At 43.3% G+C, this 21,314-nt stretch overlaps 1 protein-coding gene across 3 annotated transcripts in view; it reads left to right on the forward strand.

Moving 5' to 3' along the window:
• Positions 1 to 21,314, forward strand: part of LOC142765419 (uncharacterized) — a 179,839-nt gene that overhangs the window by 11,950 nt on the left and 146,575 nt on the right. For all 3 annotated transcript variants that reach the window (XM_075866403.1, XM_075866405.1, XM_075866404.1), the window contains exon 2: positions 20,698 to 20,807. In XM_075866403.1, the coding sequence (XP_075722518.1) occupies positions 20,718 to 20,807 (90 nt within the window). In that variant the 5' untranslated portion in view covers positions 20,698 to 20,717. The remainder of the gene's footprint in view (positions 1 to 20,697; positions 20,808 to 21,314) is intronic.

Consider the following 21,314-nt stretch of genomic DNA (forward strand, 5'->3'; position numbering starts at 1 on the left):
GTTCAAGCTCAACAAGGCTGTCGTTTGGGGGATCGTGCAGCCGACGCGACAGCAGCCGCCGCCTGTGTGCCCGTTACTTTGAACTGCGTTGTATTTTCGACTGCAGCCACCATGTTGTCTTTGCGAAGAAGGTGATTGACTCCAGCATGTATATTCGACACTGTTGAGAAACGCGTGTGCGCCGTATATTAAAGGAAAAGAAGTTTTGAGCGCCGGACATATCGTCTGCTGTGGTGTGAAGGAATGCACGCACAGCTTTGTGAACGCTGCTCGTGCCACGGCCGGGGAAGATCGAGCGGCTGCGCCCGTGCAAAGCAGGAAACCTCGTTTTTGACAGCACGGTGTCTTCACAGCGGCATCCAACATATCTCGCGATTCTTCTAGCTCAGAAAGCAAACGATGAAGAGTGAATCATTGCTTCTACAAATCAGTACCTGTCTGACTTCAGAATAACCGTAGTAGAAATTGCCAGTGACAACATATAAATCACCAGCGAACCACCAAAGTGAGGCCGACTGAACGCTGGCATGGGCTGGCTTCCTGGGCATCCCCTAAACGACAGTTATGACGGATGCCGCATGGCGACGCCACCATCTGTGAAAGTTTTGAATTGCCTTTCGACAACATTTGCAGTCAAACAAGCAGATATGGGGCCGATTCTGTCAATGAAGAAACTCGCTAGCAGACACTGCCTGAGTCGGCATTGCGAGACGAGAGAGGAGAGTGGACGCGTATGCGCAATGCTGGTGTACTGCGTCGTGCTCTCGACTAGGCTGCTGAAATTAGGTGCCTTACTTCTCCTCTAACCACTATCACCACCACCACGCCCAAGGGAAGAATATCTAGAAGAGAGGAGGGAGCAAGCGTAGGCAATGCCGCATAGATGATTTCAGGCCTGCTGAAACGTCATCCCATTAAGGCTAGTGTGCTTCGCTCGACAGACGTGCCTACGCTTGCTCTTCATGCCTGACAAAACTTTTTAGTCGCGTGCAGGTGTCATTGTTGGCAACTCGAAAATATTATGCTTTATCGCCATAGTGCTAGAGGGCTCGTGTCGCAGAAATTCCGCCGTCGGCGTCGGCACCGTTGGTTGTGAGCGAAACATTGTGAAAAAAGCGAATAAGATAAATAATAAAATTTTCGGTTCCAATAAGGATTGAACCCGGGCTGTTCGCGTGGCAAGCAGATGTACTACTACAAACCCACGATGTTGCGTGCAGCTCGGTCAGAAAACACTATATTAATGCCATGTAGTGGAAGGAGTCTCCTTAACGCAGTTTATTAGACCGGTGTCACGACGAAAATGAGCCAATTCGACGATTTTAAGGCGCATTTGGGAGGCCATCAAACTACGTCAATAAATGCCGGGACAGAGCAGCCATCACCGCTAAAAACACAGAGGAAGTTTCAAACAGCTCTAAAAATGGACAACTATGTCCATCCAGCGGAAAACATATGTCTTCCCAGGGGCGTTGATCAAGGAAACAGCAACTCGTAGATAATGTGTGTTTGTGTGTGTGTGTGTGTGTGTGTGTGTGTGTGTGTAACCAAACAAGCTAATAAATAAGCACTTAGTGTTAGAAGGACCAATAGGCGCTGGATTTCGCCATCGCGTTCAACGCTTTGGGGCAAAGCTCACGGGTCCCCCAATTTTTTTTTTCGTCCTTGAGCTGTAGCGTAGATATTTGATGTACTTTGTGCACTGGATATTCGCAATTTCACCGACTTCAAATCCGAATGGTTTGGCGATGCTACGTTGTGCACTGTCGCGACAAATGAACCGAAGTTGTCAGCGTTGTCGTTTCCTAAGAACAACCAAAGAACGAAATGGGATCGTGTCATTCGTCAAGCTCACGTGAACATCTGTTTTCTTCGTGACCTGAAGGAACCTGTCTCCGTACTGCATAATTACAAATTGTTCCAATCGGGCCATCTCCACCATGTTCTGTTCTTGCTTTAAAATGAAGGCATCATGTGTGTGTTTGCCTTGTTAGCGTAAGACTTTGTAATAAAATAATCCATGTGCGTGGCAGTACATTCTCGGAAGAGGCGTCTTTCGTTAGGGTCGGAATACAATTTGCTATTGGCGTCAAGCGCTGCGGACTTCTTGCATTATATATGTTCACTTGGTTGAGAACAGTGCAAGAAATGCTGTTGCAATGCCTAGTGCATCGGTTTTGTACATAGGATTTTGTTGCCGTTGTTCCAACAACTCCATTGCCGTATTATAATTGTGCGGCAGTCTTGCCAGCATCTTAGCCTAACATGTTTCTTCGAAATTCAGATGCGTGTTAACAGTTACAATAAAGCACTTGCTTAAACTGTTTTTAGGTGTGTGAGCTCTACGGCAAGGTAGCATATTTCAGAACCACCATCATATATACCGATTAAGGAACCAGAAGTGCAGGAGGAGCACTCACGAATGCTTCACGGTGTATTCTATACCCCGTACTAACATTTTTTCAAGGCCCTAAGTTAGAGGAGCGATACGCACCACTGCTAGAGAGAAACAGAAACGCTGCTCCTTGTCTCGATCACAAAAGATCTTTGTGAAATAAAAGACTTTGTTTTTGTTTGAAGTGGTCATCCCCCTCATATTGTTCTGAATAACATTGTCGTGGAAGCAGTACAGACTCTCCTGAATGATTACTTGTTTATCAGACAGATGTTTGGAGGAGTACAAATAACTGTGCAGAAACTTTAACAATGGGTAAAAACAGTCTCTCTGTATGTTCTAGATAGTACCTGTGTATGTGTTGTGAACAATGAATAAAAGTTACCCTGTTTATTTCATCAATTTGGTAGTCCACAAACTTTTCTTATATAGATCAACCAGACGTTCGATAGCGCACATTCTTTCAATTTTTCGTGGAAGAAATGACTCACAGATAACACTTTAAATGCTTTCAAGCTTACAACTGTGCCTGAACCAGCCTCTATTCAGTCGCAAAAGGCCCAATAAACATAATAAGCATGTAAAACTCACTGCGAAGGGATGACAATGGTGGCAATAAATGAACAGGCTCCCGTAGGTGCACTCGCTCAGGCAAAACGAGTGGCAAAACGAAGGCAGTAAGCATGGCTGAAACTATTTTTTAGGTGGCGTTGGTGTAAATAACCAGACGCTTCGTGCGATAGCGTTGCGCTGCTAAGGAGGGGGAGCGAGCGCAAGCTGGTTGTAGGCGAGAAGTGAAGAGATAACGCGCGGATGTTGAAGAGAGGGAACGAGGAGGGTCACGCATTGGCAATGTAAGTTCGGCCCCCGACAACAACGTGGGACATTCCGCCGTTATCAGCAACGTTACTAGATTTGTCTTCAGTTTGCAAACTCCGCGACGAGGCGGCGAAATGCGGTGCCTTTCGTTTTCCGCTCCCTAGGTGGCGCTTGCGATGCCATTTGACTGGTCGCCGCGGCGTAATGAATCTCATGCACAGTGTTAAACGGAGTTCTTGTGGTTAATTTGGCGTTGCGGGAGTTATTTTCTGTGATAGTGCACTAAGCTTATTACGAGTGGGCAATTAAAGAATCCGTTGTGCGGCTAATGCGCTGTCACATGGCAGAGATGTGAGTGCGATGCCTGAATTTCGCGGGCATTGCGTTACTTTAGCCGTATTGCGCTCCTGTTCGTTAAAAGTCAACCAGACATATTAAAAAATGTTGCAGTGGGCTTAATGGTAAATGCTGGAGGTCTATGTACTTGAAATCAGGTGCATGTTAGAGAAACCACAGGTGGTTAATATTTTTCAAAGCTCTTCAACACCACGTGCTTTGTAATCGTATAACATTAGTTATTGTTATATGGTGAGACACACACCACATTAATTTGTTGCCACCGGCAATATTGGAAGTGTAAAGCCTAGAACAACTTGTTAGTTCCAGATAACTCAAATTTACGATCCGAACGTTCTTTTTTTTTAAGGAAAGATAGCCCACAAAATAAATAAATGCGTGTCCCTTATAAGACTGTAATATGCAAAATACAATGAGTTCAGCAAAGTCTATTGAACACAATATATTGAACGCTACAAAAAACAAACTGGAAGTCACTTTTGTTCACGCGGTATCAAAATTACTTCATCACGTAGTATCAAAACTACTTCACCGCGAACATTGTGCACGTAGTTTTTTAATATATCATCCTTCTGGAAGTGGAGGTCACACACAGCGCAAGGTGTTGAAAGTTTCTTATTCAATCTCGGTATTGCTCGTTGCCACTGTTGAAGACCCACCTCAGCAACGGGTGGCTTGAAAAAATGCCTTTTTCTGGTCGCAGATTTCGTTGAGTCGTAGCCGCTTCGGCAACCAATGACAAAGCAGCGAGGCATGTTTTATAACATCGAAAAACTGTCACACGACAAATGAGAGCTATGCAGCTGACACCCGGCACGATAACACAACAGAGGTGATAGCAAGTGAGACACAACGTCAATTGTCACCATGATATCCCCGTAAGCAGAAGTGGGAGCACAAACTGTGCGAGTGTCATCGATCTCGCTGAAACAAACAATGATAGCGATTTTCATGGAACACACTTGCACTATACTTTCACGCTACGAAGAAGTGCCTGCTGTTTTGCTTCGCCGGCGTGGTCGGTGGCGTGCGCCTAACTGCCGTGATCCCCGTCAGACCGGTCAAAAAACGGCGAGCGCGCCCCCTCGTGGTGGTGCATACAAGGGTGACACATGCGGCGGCGCAGTTTGCAAGCTGAAAGAAGAATTTAGTAACGTTGGTTATCAGATGCTTTGTGTAGCACTTTGTGTAGTACTCGTGATTTTGCCGGCTGACACTACTGTGCTTGAACAACGCCTCCTAGAAAAACTATGCATGGAACGTCACTCTGTTTTCAATTGGTAGCTTCCTACCAGCACAAGATCTCGGAGGCCATGCCTCCTGCCGCGTGTTGCGTGCGTACGCCGCCTGTGACCTCTCGTCTCCGTAGCCCTCAATCACGTCGTTGCCGTACCGCTCCATCACGTGACATAACAGCTGCTCGGAGGCAACTGTGAGAGCGTTGGTGCGTTCGCAAGGGGCGGCCGCCAAAGGCGTTCGCCTCCGTACCGGAGAGGGGAGTGTAAAATCTGAGGGTGCGGCGCCACATTCCCAGCTCTCGTTCCAGGCAAAAATTTTTCAGAAGGCATTGGCTCGAATTATGTGCGTGGCTGTTGGGGCATATCACGCCATCCTGCCGGAGACCTTGTTGACCAGTAGCGGCCACACTGAGGTCAAAAGCACTTCCACCTGTAAGTGAGAATGACTGACACTACACACCGGTGCCCCATTGTGTAGTGTCAGTCGTTCAACAGCCCTTAGACGACGGACGTAAACTGCTTGGTTGAGTCAGTGGTTCTGCCAGAAGGCCTGAAGCTTGCGTCAATCAGTGCATCTGACTGGCCACCATGATTGCTCTCGGTGATTCTTGAGGTGGGGAACCTTGCAATACTTGTTCACCGAATTGAAAACTTAATCATTGATTGATAAAGTGGTTACTACCGAAGAGCATCGTATGCTTCTAGCAATCCAGTTAAAATGTGAGCCATTCTTCAACTTTTCACCGAGTGATTACGTGCCCTTGGTTACCGCGTCTCGTACTCATCCCAGGATTAACAGAGGAGTAGAACATTCCATCAGTCAAAATCCCTGCACACTAAGGCAAATTTTGTTAATTGGGTTGTAGTTTGGACCTCAGCCTTAGGGAAATCATGATTCTGCCACAGCCAATTATACCTTAGGTGAACGCGACCAGGTCTAACAAATTGCCCCCACTGATTACCTCGAAGCAAAAACTTTAGTAAGCACATTTACACCTTACCAGCCAACCATTAGACTTCACAGGGCACCTCGGTGTAGTAACATTTAGTCCTCACATTTACACTTTAAGAAGCAACATTTAGCCCTCACATATATACCTTAGTGTGCAGCATTCAGTGCTAAAATTCTCACATTCGCGGGTGACCGGTAGTTCCCACATTTCCACCTCAGCGAACTAATGGTTAGTAGGCGGGCGGACGTATAGATGGACGGACAAACCGACAAACAGGCTTATTGATAGATAGAGAGATAGATAGGTAGATAGATAAATAGATAGATAGATAGATAGATTGATAGATAGATAGATAGATAGATAGATAGATAGATAGATAGATAGATAGATAGATAGATAGATAGATTTAGAGTTCTGCAATCCTTTTGCTGCCATTAACGGCGCAAGAAGATATTTCTGGTATGTGTAGCAGTGTCATTGGTATTGGCAGGTACAAGCGACTAGTTTTCATTGCGCTCGACATAGTTTTTTTTATTTTACCATCATCTATGAAATACATGATAGTCGTTTAAAGTACTCGTCACACTTCCTGTTCACCAAAACAGAGGAGTTTTTTTAGCAAAACTTTGCTGCGTCACGAGGAGTGTTTATTTCGTTGGCTCCCCCTTTTTGCTGCTTCCTGGGGTGCCGCAATACCAGGCGCGACCACAACCAAATAGGGATTTAACGATGCGGTGGTTTCACGCCAACGTGTATAGGCCTATCTCATACAATAAACTATCACAGCATCGTGCAGTCATCACCGACCAGCCTTATCTAGTTCGGCAATCTGTACTCTAGTAGAGGTTGTCGAGCTGACTTTCCTGTTAGCGATGTTCCAACCCATGCCTGCATCTATATGAACCCACGATTGTAATTAATCCATTCAGCTATTGAGGCGTGCCGACGCTAAACTGGGAAATCACGGTTTGTTCTCCAGAAGGTAGAAAGTAAACAGAACACGAAGTTTTGCGATGTGAAATGAAGAAACAAAAAAGAAAAAAAACAAACGTTCACGTGAGGCACACACACGTGCCACCTCATTTTGTCGATGAGTGAATTACTCCTCAATTTTCTTTTCTGAATGCTTCAGCTCTCTTTCGTGAGCTAACATTGGTCATTACTTGAATTATTTGCCGATTTTGGCACGTTTAGTGACCTGAATGTTGCTATTTAGTACACTTGAATATCTCTTTTCGAAATAACGGACAAAGCCCCATAACTCTTGACAGGGCATTTAATTTCACTCCAATTTTTTTGCAGCAGTTAACAGTTGGCACAGTTTTATAAGTGGAAAAGCTTGCGCGCTGCATCGCTCTGTCACAGAATCTGAGCTTTAAGTGTGAGTAGTCTAGTGTTCGTGAGAAGTACGTTTTTTTCATTCGACTGTAGCAAGAAGCAGTAATTTTTTTATTTATCCGCACTTCCTTATAACATAGACTGCTGAAATAGCATTGCTTTCCTTTTTGTGACATCACTCTGTTCTTTTGCATGACTTCAAAATTAGTGACAATTCTTGTACAGAAAGGATGTTATCATGTGAAGGCAGCTTGGTGTGATCACCATCGTCAGTCTGTCATTTCTTACTCATTCTGGCTGTGGACGAATGTCCACAACAGGATATTCGTTGTATAACACAGACTGGCGTTGACATTACATGCACAAATATAAGATCATGACCTGCCTTTTTCTTTCAAGACTTCAAAGTAATCAAGTTTCTAAGTTTATGACTGAAAGCGTAAGAAGACTAAAAGATACAACAGTGAGACGAAGCGTTATAGATTTTCCCGTATCTATAAAGGCACGTTTACATCTGAGCGACACGACGCTGACACCAGCCCACCGAAGACACAAGGCAGATGCAAACAAGCAGCCGATGAGCCGCCCGCCGACAAGGCCATCAGACCTATGGTCACACTAGGCCGACAACAACGATGAAGCCTCAAACGACAGCATTTGATCGTAGTGTTACATGATGAGACACCGAAAGTACCAGCAAAATGAATTAGCAGACCTGCCATCGTCGTCTCCTCGGGAGATCGGTGGCTGAGCGAAAATTTGCCTCGCGTCTTTGTTTCAAACGATCACGGAGCGGTAATCTTAGGAGAGTAAACAATGTCCTCCACGAGGCATCCGCGGCGTCTGAATAGGCAGCTCGACCACCCAACAGAAGTGTTTCCTCCGCTTCTCTATTGTGTGCAGTACCCCAGTCTCTCGTTACCTTGGTATATGGATGGGGCGGCGCTGCATAGCCGGAGAGGTACAATGGCACAGTGGGGAGCATGACTGAAAATGAGATAAAGGTGCGCAAGTTTAGTTGGTGTCGCTGCGTGTGCCTCCACTGTATAGCTACAGAATTTGCCAACAAAAAATTGTGAGCATGAAAAGGCACGGGCGGAGTCTTCGAGAGACCACTCACGGACTGTTTGTGTTTTTGCAGTATGCATAAACCGAAGACGAGAGAAAAGACACGTCTAAGAACAGCCCGTAGACCATAATTGGTGTCGTGGCTCTCTAGTGTAAACGTGCCTTTAGTACGCAACGTCAAAATCTTCCAATCTATTACTAACCATCTACCAACTGCTGCTATGGAAAAGGTTCAAAATATGAATGGTCAGAACAATGAAAATGATAGTTAAAATACATGGCAAAGACACTATCTCAGCGATATGCATATATGCGAATGAATTCATTTTACAACTGTCAAAGTGAGGCAGTTTGGCGACAATTTTCAAACACCCATGAGACTTGTCATATGGCTCCAGTTATAATGTCATTTTTCACATATGTTACGTATATATATTTCTATTGCCTAATCTCTGACATTATTTGATGTATATGTAAGCTCAAGTAGTCAAGTATACACTTTAGTAGAACAATGCGGAATTTGTCATTTAAGAATAACTCTTCCATGACATTGCGGATGTATTATTAGCCGTGGAACTCGAAAGTAGGTACTGTGTTATTACATATCTGTCACCTCATTGTCATTGAATACGCATAGCTCATTATGATAGTAATAATAATGATACAATATTATTATTAGTAGTGTTGTCTTTCCAGATGTGGACTATAAATTTTTCCATGTGCCTTTCACTCAATTTGAAGTGACTGTAACCACCAATTCATGTACTTTCAAGACGAATCAAGCGTTCATATTGTCTGGCAACATTCTCGCAAAAATCAAGCACTCAGTTTATTTCACTAATCTTGAGTGGTGGCAGATTCACGGCGCCTGCGGCGCTTCATAACGATTTTTCGGTGTAAACAAAATAGAGTGTGTATATAAAAGCACCTGAAAAGTTACTAAGTTTTAGGAAATTTAAAAAAATGATTTTGCCTCGTAGCGTGCAATCAAGATAGGATTTCTAATTGCCAGTAAAACTTCTTTGATGTGGCTCCTTGCAGGCTGCATTCTTCATTGTGAAAATGTCTGCATAGAGCATAGTGGGACCATGATGCGTTTCCTGAAGCTTTTAGAATTGTCAATCCAGATTGGCGTTCTATCTTACTGGAAGTAAATGAACAGTTACTTCCAATCATGAATAATTTCATTTAATAGTCATAACACCCAAAGGGATGAAATGGGCTACAGAAATGCCTTCATAGGCCGATACTATAGATCTTCATGTACACTGGATTGGAGATTGATTGATTGATTGATTGATTGGTTTGTAGGGTTTAACGTCCGAAACCACCTGGGGGTTCTTTAACGTGCATCCAAATATTTTTTCTGCCTCCATCGGATATGCAGCCGCCGCAGCTGGGATTTGAACCCGCAACCTGCGGGTCAGCAGCCGAGTACCTTAGCCACTAGGCCACCGCTGCGGGGTGGTTTGGAGATAAGTTCACGTTGTATGGAGAAGATTAGCACCGATGAAGCACTCATGCGCATGTCGAGGAATCAAAAGCTGCCTAGAAAGCAGTCAGAGCAGTGATGCGGGCTTGTTGGCTTGCGTCCATATTCGTAGTGGACAGAATAACCAGGCGGAGACGCAGAAAGAACACATATCTTGGATGGGCGGTAGACATAAACTGATTTCTATTTACTATATTGCCCGTTGTTTCTTATGTGTTGACTCATCAACATGCCGCACAGCAACCAGAAGGGTGCCCAAAAAAATTTGAGCACTGCCAATAAGTGACTTTTTTCCCTGGCGGTGGAAATTGAGAAAAAAATAGAGCAACTAGTATTCGAATGCGTGGTATTCCGCATATATGTTCACGCATTGGTAGGTTAGTTTTTAAGTAGCCTGTTTGGGCGTAGGCCTAGCTGAGGACATTTTCTGCGTGAAGGTTAACAGCGATAACTGACTTCGGAACACACTGCCCTACCTGTCAATCCCTGTAAAACGTCATTCATGGTCCGCAAATGCTGTTGCTTTGCGAGTGCAGCCTCGCTTACTGGTCATAAGATTGACACGGAATCCGTTAGATATAATAGGATGTTTTCTTTTTTCATTCTTAATTAAGTGCATCTCCCTAAAAGACAGGAAGAGAGTAGGTCACGGAAGAAAGGGAGATCAAGGAACATGGACCGGGCACGTAGCGCGTAGGCGGGTAACAGCTGGTCATTCAGTGCTGACGAAATTCGAAGAGAAATCAAAACACTTGAAGGGGAATGACAGTAGGGTGAACAGGTGACGAAAAGAAATGCGGTATTATAACGTATCCACAGAAATTGAAGGAGGAGGTCTATTGGCAAAACATAGGAGAAGCCTTCGCACTAAAGTGGGCGTTGTCATATTGCTAAGGCTGCTGCTGCTGCTGATGATGATGATGATGGTGATGGTAAAATACCGTTCTTGATGCATTTTTGAGCAGACCACGTGATTTTCGAGGATTCACGTTCTACCACTTGCCCTGATGATCCAGCTCACAGAACTTGTCTGAGAGTGAGCGGCAATTTCGGAAGTGTGATTTGGGTCAGGCCCCCCTCAGCTTATCTTTGCTCAGTTTAAATCGTATTAAATGTGTGAGCAAAACTTTGGCATGTTTGCTGAAAATCGAGCACACCTGCGAAAAGCCTATATGTTTGCACACTGAGTTACACCAATTTACAGTGTTTCCAACTTGGCGTGCGTTATTTCTTATATAAAACTAACTAATACACAGTGAAAATGTTTACACCCAAAAGGGTGTAAAAAGGGTGCTTTTACGAGAAAGCATCCTTTGCAACACCCTTTATAACCCATAAATGGTCGATTGAAAAAAACCACCCCTTTGTTTGGGTGCTTCCCTCGATAGCACCCTAAAATAGGCTCTAAGGAAGCTTTTGTGCCTTAGAAGGGTGTAGGTGACGACTCATCAGATGAAATATGCAGCATAATAAGAACACACAATTATAATATTTGAGAATTTACGTCTCAAAAACCTCGATATGATTATGAGGGTCGTCGTAGTGGAAAGCTATAGAGATTTTGACCATTTGGTGTTCTTTAATGGGCGCTGATATCGCACAGTGCACAGGCTTCTACATTTTCGCCTCCATTTTATTTCGACTGCCACGGCCGGCATCGAACCCGCGACCTTCGGATTGGCGGCCGAGCAGCGTAGCTGCTGCACGAATATGTGGACCTTGCGTTAAATGACGGCCAAGACTTAGAATGTGTGAAGGTGCTCTCCGAACACAGCAGAATACCAACAGAAGCAAATCGCGTTTCTTCTATAATGGCAATTAACTGCAATCCACGTTACGAAAGCTCACCTTAGCGTTGGTTATAAGCTACATGTTTGCTATGGATTATATACATGAACATAATGTTCGCCCGAGTATGGGCGTGTATGCATGAGCCTGCGCATGTGTTCGCGTGTAAGCGCGATTGTGTGTACACCCATGCATGTATGCGTGCGCGTGTATGTGCGAGTCCGTGCTTGTGTTAAGCGTGCCTGTGCACATGTGTACGCCCATGCATGCGTGCGTTTACGGTCGCGTGTGTGTGTGGCCGTATGTGTGTATACGTGTATGTGTGTGCGCCTGTGAATAAGTATGCGTGTGTATTAGCCCGAGCGCCCTCGAATTTCGTGTGTGTGTGTGTTTGTGTGTGTGTGTGTGTGTGTGTGTGTGCGGGGAGGGGCACTGCTTCTTAGTGTTTAAGGTCCCACATATGTTCAGACTGGGAGTCTATATGGGAGGTGGCTTAAGGAATGGTGGTGGTCAACGCACTGTACACGGACTATTGAGTACATGAAAAACAGCTGCACATTTTCGTACCTCATCGTTGCTTACGAACTTACTGTGGTAGCTGATTAGGTCCGCTGAGGCGCTTCTATGCTCGAAAACGTGGGTTATGACCAATTCACACGGAAAGCTGTCACTGCACTTATGCAAAACCATCGTTTATATTAACAACGTTTAACAAGAACGTGCCCTGCCTTTGCTACAGGTGCTTAGCTAGCTTATTTGGCAACCATCTGGAATTATGTGCTCATCATGTGGTCAGAAAAAAGTTTGTTATAACAACTTCGGCACGTTTGGCGGTGCGTGACAAGCCTTTTAAACATCCTCGACTGTGGATTAATTTGTTTCAGCTTCGACTACGCATTCAGTGTTTGCGGCACAGTTCGCGGAATTGCCAGACACAGACAATGGGAAAAGAAATTCCTCTGGAAAAAGGTGTAGCGATGCTCTCCCACTAATGCCACCGAGGACGAAATAATTATTGCTTCTGGCCATTCCATGGTGCACTTTGTTTTCCGCAAGTTTTGATTCACGATTTTTCGCCCACTGCAAACGCATTCCGTCAAAATACTCAAAGAACCCGACGCTAGTAAGTAACCTTCGTCGCTGTGCGGCTGGCTGGAAGAAGAGTTCCCATTTACAAGGAGTCATTCTTGAAGCACAATTCGATTGCCTTCCGCGTCGAACCGCCGTCCGCCGTATGCGCCATAGCGTTTGCCTTTCGGCGCTGTCATGGCGGGTTTCCCGCTCTCCCCTCCGGCTCAGCCCGGCCAGCGTTGTCCCCCCCACGGCGGTGTAGATAAGCGAATAGTTGCGTCACCGAACACCTGCGTCGACAGCTGCGGCGCCGCCGCCAGTGCCTCCTCCTTCTCTCTCTAAACATTGCTCTCTCTGTCTCATCCGTCTTTCAAATGCGTTGCGTTGGTCTGGGGTCTTGGTCACTGTGTGAGTTCTAGCGAACAGGCGCATCTTCATTGGTGGTCACGCATGACACCGCGTTCAAAGTGACGCTCGGATTAAGCAATATTCATGGAGCGGTGCACACGGACAACATGGGCCTGTTAACGGTGAGTGTACTTTTTCGTAGGTAGTAATCATACAGCGCTAGCTGGGCGCCTGCAGCAGCTCTGCCAAAGTAGGCTGCCAGCCATTTACAACAGCATGCGTTCGTGGGCCTGTTGCAGATGCCCGATTAAACGTGTGACTTAACGAGTTCACACTGCTATGCACGATGTTGTGTAAGTGCCTGCATCACTCATAGAGTGAGTGATGTGATCTCTTAACAAGGGCGCGATTCGTTGCTGATCGCACATTGTCTCTACACTGCTCAAAGTGATTAATATTGTTTCATTAAGCGCTTTAGGCTAAATCGTAACAACATTTCTATTAATGGTCCCGCCGTGGTGGTCTAATGGCTAAGGTACTCGGCTGCTGACCCGCAGGTCGCGGGTTCGATTCCCGGCTTCGGCGGCTGCATTTCCAATGGAGGCGGAAATGCTGTAGGTCCGTGTACTCAGATTTGGGTGCACGTTAAAGAACCCCAGGTGGTCAAAATTTCCGGAGCCCTCCACAACGGCGTCTCTCATAATCAAATGGTGGTTTTGGGACGTTAAACCCCACAAATCAATCAATCAACACTTCTATTAATACGCAAATGTGCAGCGTGCTTCAGTAGAAGTAAGCGTAACAAAAGAAAAAGAAAAATTTATGTACAGAGGCGCACTGTACAAAATAGCTTTTTTTTTGCTTAAAGACGGTATAAGGTGCTGATATTCCGCGATGCTTCCAGAACGTGCGCGTCGGTATTTTAAAATATTTAGGACACGTGTCACCAGCAACAGAAAAAGATCCAGTAGAATTCCGAAGGCGCGTTGTTGTGGCCATCGCCGTGCATTGTTTTCCCTCGTTTATGTTTGCTGTTTTCGTGCTTTGCTTTCATCTGCGATAACGTTCGGCGTTATAACAGAATCGAGAGAGTATACGTGACTGTGGGAGCTATGTGCGGTAACTCTAGCACAAGCCATGGCCGCTGCAACGTAGACGGCGTCCGCGCGCGTTGGTGTCGTTCGAGCGCTCCTACTTGCTTGATTGTGTTTAACTGAGTATTTAGGCACGGGTTACGTTTGTAAATCCCGTGGTCAATAATCGCTAATAGCGTGCCCCTGATTGCCATCAGAGGATGGGCTTGGTTGTTGAAATATTCCAGACGCTTTTTCTGAAAGCAAGTTTTGAAGAATTTTTTTTCAAAAGAAATACTTTCATACGTGCTAGGCAGTGCCTATTGCAGATTGATTTGATTGATTTGTGGAGGTTAACGTCCCAAAACCACCATATGATTATGAGAGACGCCGTAGTGGAGGACTCCGGAAATTTGGACCACCTGGGGTTTTTTAACGTGCACCCAAATCTGAGCACATGGGCCTACGACATTTCCGCCTCCATCGGAAATGCAGCCGCCGCAGCCGGGATTTGAACCCGCAACCTGCGGGTCAGCAGCCGAGTACCTTAGCCACTAGACCACCGCGGCGGGGCAACCCTATTGCACACCCGCAACTCTTTAAAAAAAACTGGACGAGCTATCACATCTTTTATCAAATTACAATGAATTAAGATGATTTAATTAGAGATGACGAATTACCGTGCTAGCTTAGGTGCACAAATATATGTTCGCAGCCCTACGTCTAGAAAGCAGGCAAATAGGAAGCACAGCGTCCAATTTCGATTAGATACCATTGATGGAGCTTCTTGTGAGAGTAGAAAGAACGAGAAAATTGTTCATTTTGGATGCCCTTACAGAGGCAGTCAGAATTGCACTGATTGCTGAATTGTCACAATTCCTCAGATTGTTAGAGGCGTGATTAAAGTCGTTAAATCTTTTACTTTTTTTGCAGACCTCTTCGCTAGTGCCACGCCCAAGATCATTTGTTGTCATGTGAAAGAGAAAGCAGAGATGCCGTCACTGTTTGTGCATGAAGAGGTAAGTTTCTTGTGCGTTTTGATTAATGCTACATGTTCAGAACGTTGTGCTTTAAGAATTGTTTTTCGCACTGGCTCACTACCCTAGAAGGAATTTGATTCTTAGGTGAGTTCAGGCTTTCGTAAGTGCCATTTTTGAGCTGTAGTCTTACACTTCACCTCAATTCAGGAATTTGCAGTATGCTGAAAAACTCTTATCTTCATCAATCTTTATCATACGAAATTATTTTAATGTATGGGTTCTATGCTTCGAGTTCAGTGTAATGTCAATTGCACGCCATTTCAAAGGATACACACTACACATTCTTCATATATGGTGCTGCCAGAACAGCACGAACATCCCTTTATGAGAAGTCATATTTGCTCTTATTACAGGATGAGAGGGTGCCGCTGACGTCCTGCGTAGTCTACCGCGGCCCCAGCCTAGAGCAGGCCTAGTTCCTGAACCTCCACGTGGATGACAGAAACATTTTCTGTGTCTGTAATGACGAAGAAGGAGTGACAGCACTGATGAGTTGATTTTTTTAATTTTCAACATTGTCTACGGCCACAAGGCCTTTAACAACCACAGTGATTGAGTGGCTTTTTCTCGGCGTGAGTTTGGAGTTTATCAAAGAAGTTGTTCAGGCGCTACAACGCTAAAAATTTTAGTGTCCCAATGCCAGAACAACTTTTTCTAGTGTGGTCATGGTAGATGAACAAGTATTGTTATTTGTGTAAGTTATTTTGCTTAAATATAGCTGGACCATTCCGTGCCAAACGTCCCAGCCACTTTGACGACCATCCGAAATGTATTTGAAAAAAAAATGTGCTGATTACTGCGTTGAAAACAGTGAACTGCTAGAATATTTCAGCAAGAAAAAAAAACTTTTGTTCATGTGGCTGGCTAATAACTTCCTGGCATAATGGTGTCTGTGTGCTGTTTGTGGAAAATTTTGTTTTAAAACTACCGCTTATTTTTATAAAGCGAATTCGGTCTACCTGTTAAGTAAATGTGCTTCTGTAAGGTATTTGAAGCTCAATAATAATATTGCAATTTTTGCCACTTTCGCTTTTAGGAATAAAACGAAAATGTGTTATGTTTGCATTTTTATTGCAATATTTCACTTTGTATGAATATCTGAGCAGTGAATACTTTCTCCACAGATGGTATATTTTGAGGAAAAAAATGTCTTTTGACCTCTCAAGCTGCTGAAATATACGAGAAAATATCACGAATTTCACAAAACCGTGATTTTTGTCCCTATTGAGATGCAACTTGCTTCATGTTGTGATACAGTGAAAACTCATCATTATAACTAAATTGTACGAAAATGAAATTCTTTCTATAATAAAAAGCTTATCGCAAAAAGGACAGGAAAGAGCGCTGTCAACTAAATTTTATTGAAGGTGTTACGAGCATTTTTATACCGAGCAAAAGAACAGGGCTCATCTGCAACAACAGATGTGTGACCATGACAAAATAATTTTAACCGAAAAAAGATTACTGTTTTTCGGAAACGATAAGTGAACGTGTACTGATGCATTAATCCTTGGCCTTCCTGATAAAGAGTTCTAAAATCTCTCATTTTTCCTGCTTGCTTTTTTTTTCAAAAACCATGTTTTACGAAAGCTAGGACTACACTTACATTCTTTACGGTGTCGGACCATGAGACTACTATAGTCCTTCTAACATTTAAAGCATGCTGTCTTGCTTGATCATCGAAACATTGCCCAGTTTGTCCTATGTTTACTTTTCCACTTGTTAGCGGTATCTCATACATATTAAATTGGCATTCAGTAAACCTATTCTAGTGAAAAATGGTGCAAGATTGACTATTCCTGTTGCTGTAAGTACATGCACTTTTGAAAGCTTGCAAGGGGTGGAAAACAACAATGTCATATTTGCTGGCTCTTTTCCTAAAATTGTGAGAGACCTTATGTACGTAGTACCGTGTAACATGCAAAGGCCATTGGTCATTCTCTTTTTCTCTTGGTCCTGTTTCCTTTAACTTTACTTTCTGCAGGAGGGTTTCGCAAGCTAGCGTGATGATGCTGTTGGGGTATTGGCTGGTGCTATCAGCCCAGGAGGGCTAAGAATGTTCTGCCTTTTGATAGTGGGTATTCGAAATTTTAAGAAAGAGGAATTGATACCACATGTACTCCGGCCACCCTTCCAAAGTCATATTAGCACAAGGGTGATGTCAGGCTTAAAAACCAGATTAAAAGACTAAAAGATGCTCGATATCCCAACAGAATCATCACACCCGTTTGCAAAACCCTCCTGCAGAAAGTAAAGTTAAAGAAGACAGGACAAACAAAAAACAATGACCAAAACCTTTGCATGGTATACCACAACACGTGTCTCACAACTAAAAAAATAGCCAGCAGATATGATATTAACGTGTTGTTTTCCATCCCTTGCAAGCTTCCAAAGTGTGTGTACTAAACAGCAACAGGAATAGTCAATCTTGCACCATTCGTCATGAGAATAGGTTTACTCAATGCCAATTTAACGTTTGTAGAAGTATTTTTATCAGGTAAAGCAGTGATCAGTGCATCACTACACGTTTACTTATCCTTTCCGAGAGGGAGTATTCTTTTCACAGTGAAGATAATTTTGCAGTGCTCACACGTGTCGTCGCGCATGAACACGGTTCTTGTACTCCGTATATAAGCGCTCGTAGCACATTCATTAAATTCAGTTGACAGTCGGTGCTCGTTCCTGTCCTTTCTGTCTCTTCCTGAAGTTGTCGCGCTGTGACTAGCACACAACCACGATGAACCAACTCGCCCAAATTAGGCTCTTTTACGTAACACGTAGACCGAGTTTCGTATAGAAAGAAGGAGCGGTGCTTTTAAAATAAAATTTTTCACATACAACACGTAGACGGCATTCCAGGAAGTTCAGAAGACAGCCACGTGACCAAATATTTTTCCTCTCCTAAATATTCCAGAAGTTCACTATTTTCAATGCAGCACGAGTTTTTCGAATACAATTGAGATGGTTGCGAAAATGGCTAGGACATTTGGCATAAAGTGACCCAGCTGTGTCATTAGCCATAATTATGCATTACCTGTTTTGTTTTTTGTGTGTCCTGACTCAGTTTTGTGTTGGTTTTTAGCTTATTTTGTTTCTGATCATTGTGTTGGTTTTTTAAGTATTCGCTAAAGTTATGTGTGCGAAAACCCGTATATGTTTGCATGTACATCATTTCTTATAACCAATTGTTATACATCCAGGAATACAAAGCTTAAACCACTGTGATTGTATCATTTGAAAACACTATCCGTATATATTTTTGTGTGCATCACTTCTTGGAAACGATTGTGTACATGAAAGTGTATATAGTGAAATCATGGTGATTGTATATATTTGAAAGAAATGTAAGTATATATTTGCCTGTATTTCATTCCTTTTAACCGATTGTGTACATGGAGAAGTATTAAACTGAAAACCACTGGGATTGTAGATACTTGAAAGAATTATAGGAATATATTAGCGTGTATTTCATTTGTAGTCTCTCTGTACTTGACGCAGTATACTAAACTAAAACCAGTGTAATTGCATGTTGCGAAGAATTGTCAATAAAGTGAAACTGGAAAAATATAATAAACATTTGAGGTGTTCCACGTGTAGTGTACGTATACGTGAACATGTTACACATCTGGTGAAAAAGTTGTGTGGTAGAATAAAAGTTTATGAGTTTTATTTGCCTAATAAATAAATGCAATATGCAAGGGCAGCAAGACTTCGTTTTCTGTTACGCGCATTATGCATATACTGTGAAGTATATATAGATCCAGCACAAGTTCATACACGATTGTACGTGTTTATATTTTGCCCACACGCAATGAATAGAACTTGACAGGTGGCGCACCATTGATAATCAGAACCACTTTCTTCAAGTAGTGTGTAATCAGTGCATGCTGATATCTATTAGTGCAGTCTAAAAGAATACTGGCACCCCTGCCATGGGCACTCAACACCCTCGTGCACTCTTCTCTCACCCCCCTCAGAGGGTGCTAAAAAAGTGAAGGACATTGAAGACACCCTTCCTTAAGGGTGTTTTTGTAACACCCTACAGTTTTTTACATGTACACCCTATTCTAAGGGTGCATGGAAAAACACCCTTTTGGAAGGTGCTGAATTAACACCCTTAGGATATCGTCCACGAGACAAGCTCATTTACACCCTTCTGGGAGTAAAATTTTTTTACTGTGTATGCTTGAGCCAGTCCCCATCTGCTTTAAGGAGGACAAGAAGGGAAAACAAACCACCGCCGACCAGCAGCAACCACATTTTTTCAACGCGAAAACTGCACTCCTACTGCGCAAATATTTCAAATCTTCGCGTGTTTGCTCTGTTTCTTAATTTCTGAATGGCGATAAATTTTAATCGTAATTTTTTTTCAAGATTTTGTTGCTTACTGCTCCTCTGCTACCCTAACACAGCCACATTCATCGTTTCAAAAGTTTCCATTTTGCAGGATCATCAGCTTCATGAGCAATACAGTGCAGCACACTTCTAATAAGATAAGGATGACAAAGCACCTTGGATAAATATGTGTCTTCCGACTCACACTAGAGTCGCAAACAACTTTTCTTGGCAATGCAGTGAAGGCTACAGAACTACTACAGAACGAAATCGCCCCTATCTTACCACTGATGAATGTAGTCTTACAACTGTGTTTTTGATTTCTACAACCGATATGAAAAATGGTACCGTCATGTTTTTAGCGTGTAGCTCTCTCACCCAAGACGCAGCTTGCAGCAGTAATATTTCGTATTTGTTTTATCATATTCATTTCCGCTTCACGTTTTTAAACGCATGAAAAATTTGCGCTTTTTACGTGTAGCTCGAACTCAAAGAGGCATCTACGTCGATATGATCGCGCACAGCCAACGATTTCCAGAGTGGTACGAAACTCACGAAACTCCAGTAGTAGTTAGTACTTGTGCAGAAACATCCACTCCTGTAACCTATTTCCCTTCATTGCCAAAAAAAGTTGTCCACGAGTATAGGCCCAGTCTCTCTGAAATGCAAAATGGTATCCAAGGACATTGTTTAGGGGGTTATGTTCTCATAGGTTACCTTTAACTTTCAACTTGGGCGTCCCATCGTAACGTAAGAAAACGGCTACTCTCTGTTTACCTTGTATTGAGAAAGCGACCAAAATGTCTGCTTAATGTCTTCTTTTGTTTACATATGTTCATTTTGCAAACCACTATGCAATAGCATTCAAGACATGCAGCCGCTCGTACATCATTAAAAGATTGGAGATACATGAGCAATTATTTCCTCAGCAAAGTAATATACTGCAATCCCGGTGTCATTTAGAGCAAAATAAGGCTACCCCAAACACTTTTCTAGTTACGTGGCTATAGCATTTCTAAAAACGTTTTTGATGAACAGATAAGTGGGAAATTCATAAAGAGCAGGACGAATGAGCAGCTTCAAACCAGTTATTTTCTGAAACAAAGTAGAATTGAAAGCACTAGTTAAGTAGTATATACCATTGCCTTTTACGTTGTTAGTGATCCTCATAACTGATAAGAAAGATAATGCCCATGCGTCTATGAGAGGCGGAAAGAGAGCTTATCGGAGTTTATCGGAAGGCAGAAAGGTCGGCCTCAGATAATCTACCCTAGCCTGCTACCCTGCACGCGGGAAAATTGTACCTCAGTGACATTTCTTGGTAGTGCTTACAACTTCATTTAAACAGTTTTCCAAGAAGTTTTTTTATTTGCCTCTTTCAGCGGACCCTTTCCACCTAGATATGAGCACTAACTTCAGATTTTTTGCTCTTTACTTCACGTCAATATGGCTGACAATGTTAGTAGAAAAGGCAACGTGCCCAAAAAGAAAAGTAAGTATGATTATATGAATATACATACTATGGAGAGTTGATGTTTCTTAACTAACGGTAAATAATTTACGTGTTAGAAGTTTTACTTGTTTTCAAACAAATTACGGCAACGGTATTGTCGAATTTAGCCCACACTTTCGAGCTCGGTACCTCTATGCCGCAGCGAATGGACTACTACTATTATTCTGATGTAAGCGCATTGAGAACATTCAGTTGCATCTATTTCAGGCGTAAAAGAAGCGTCTTGGTCTTTGTATCCATATAACTTTTGTATATTAGTATCATTATTCAACAAACATAAGCAATAGACGCATTGACTGCACGAGATTAACATTCACCGATGTTTATTTACGAGCAAAGAAAGCTATAAGATGTCAGGAAATTGAAAGTTGTGGCTTGCGCAGAAAGATAGAATGACTACAATTTGCGCACAGAAAACTTAAAAGCCGTTGCACACGTACACCGATCATATGGGTGATCAGCTTGGAGAGCCAGTGTTGGAACCTC

Source organism: Rhipicephalus microplus, chromosome 6 (assembly GCF_043290135.1).
Source record: "Rhipicephalus microplus isolate Deutch F79 chromosome 6, USDA_Rmic, whole genome shotgun sequence".
Classification (NCBI taxonomy): Eukaryota; Metazoa; Arthropoda; class Arachnida; order Ixodida; family Ixodidae; genus Rhipicephalus; species Rhipicephalus microplus.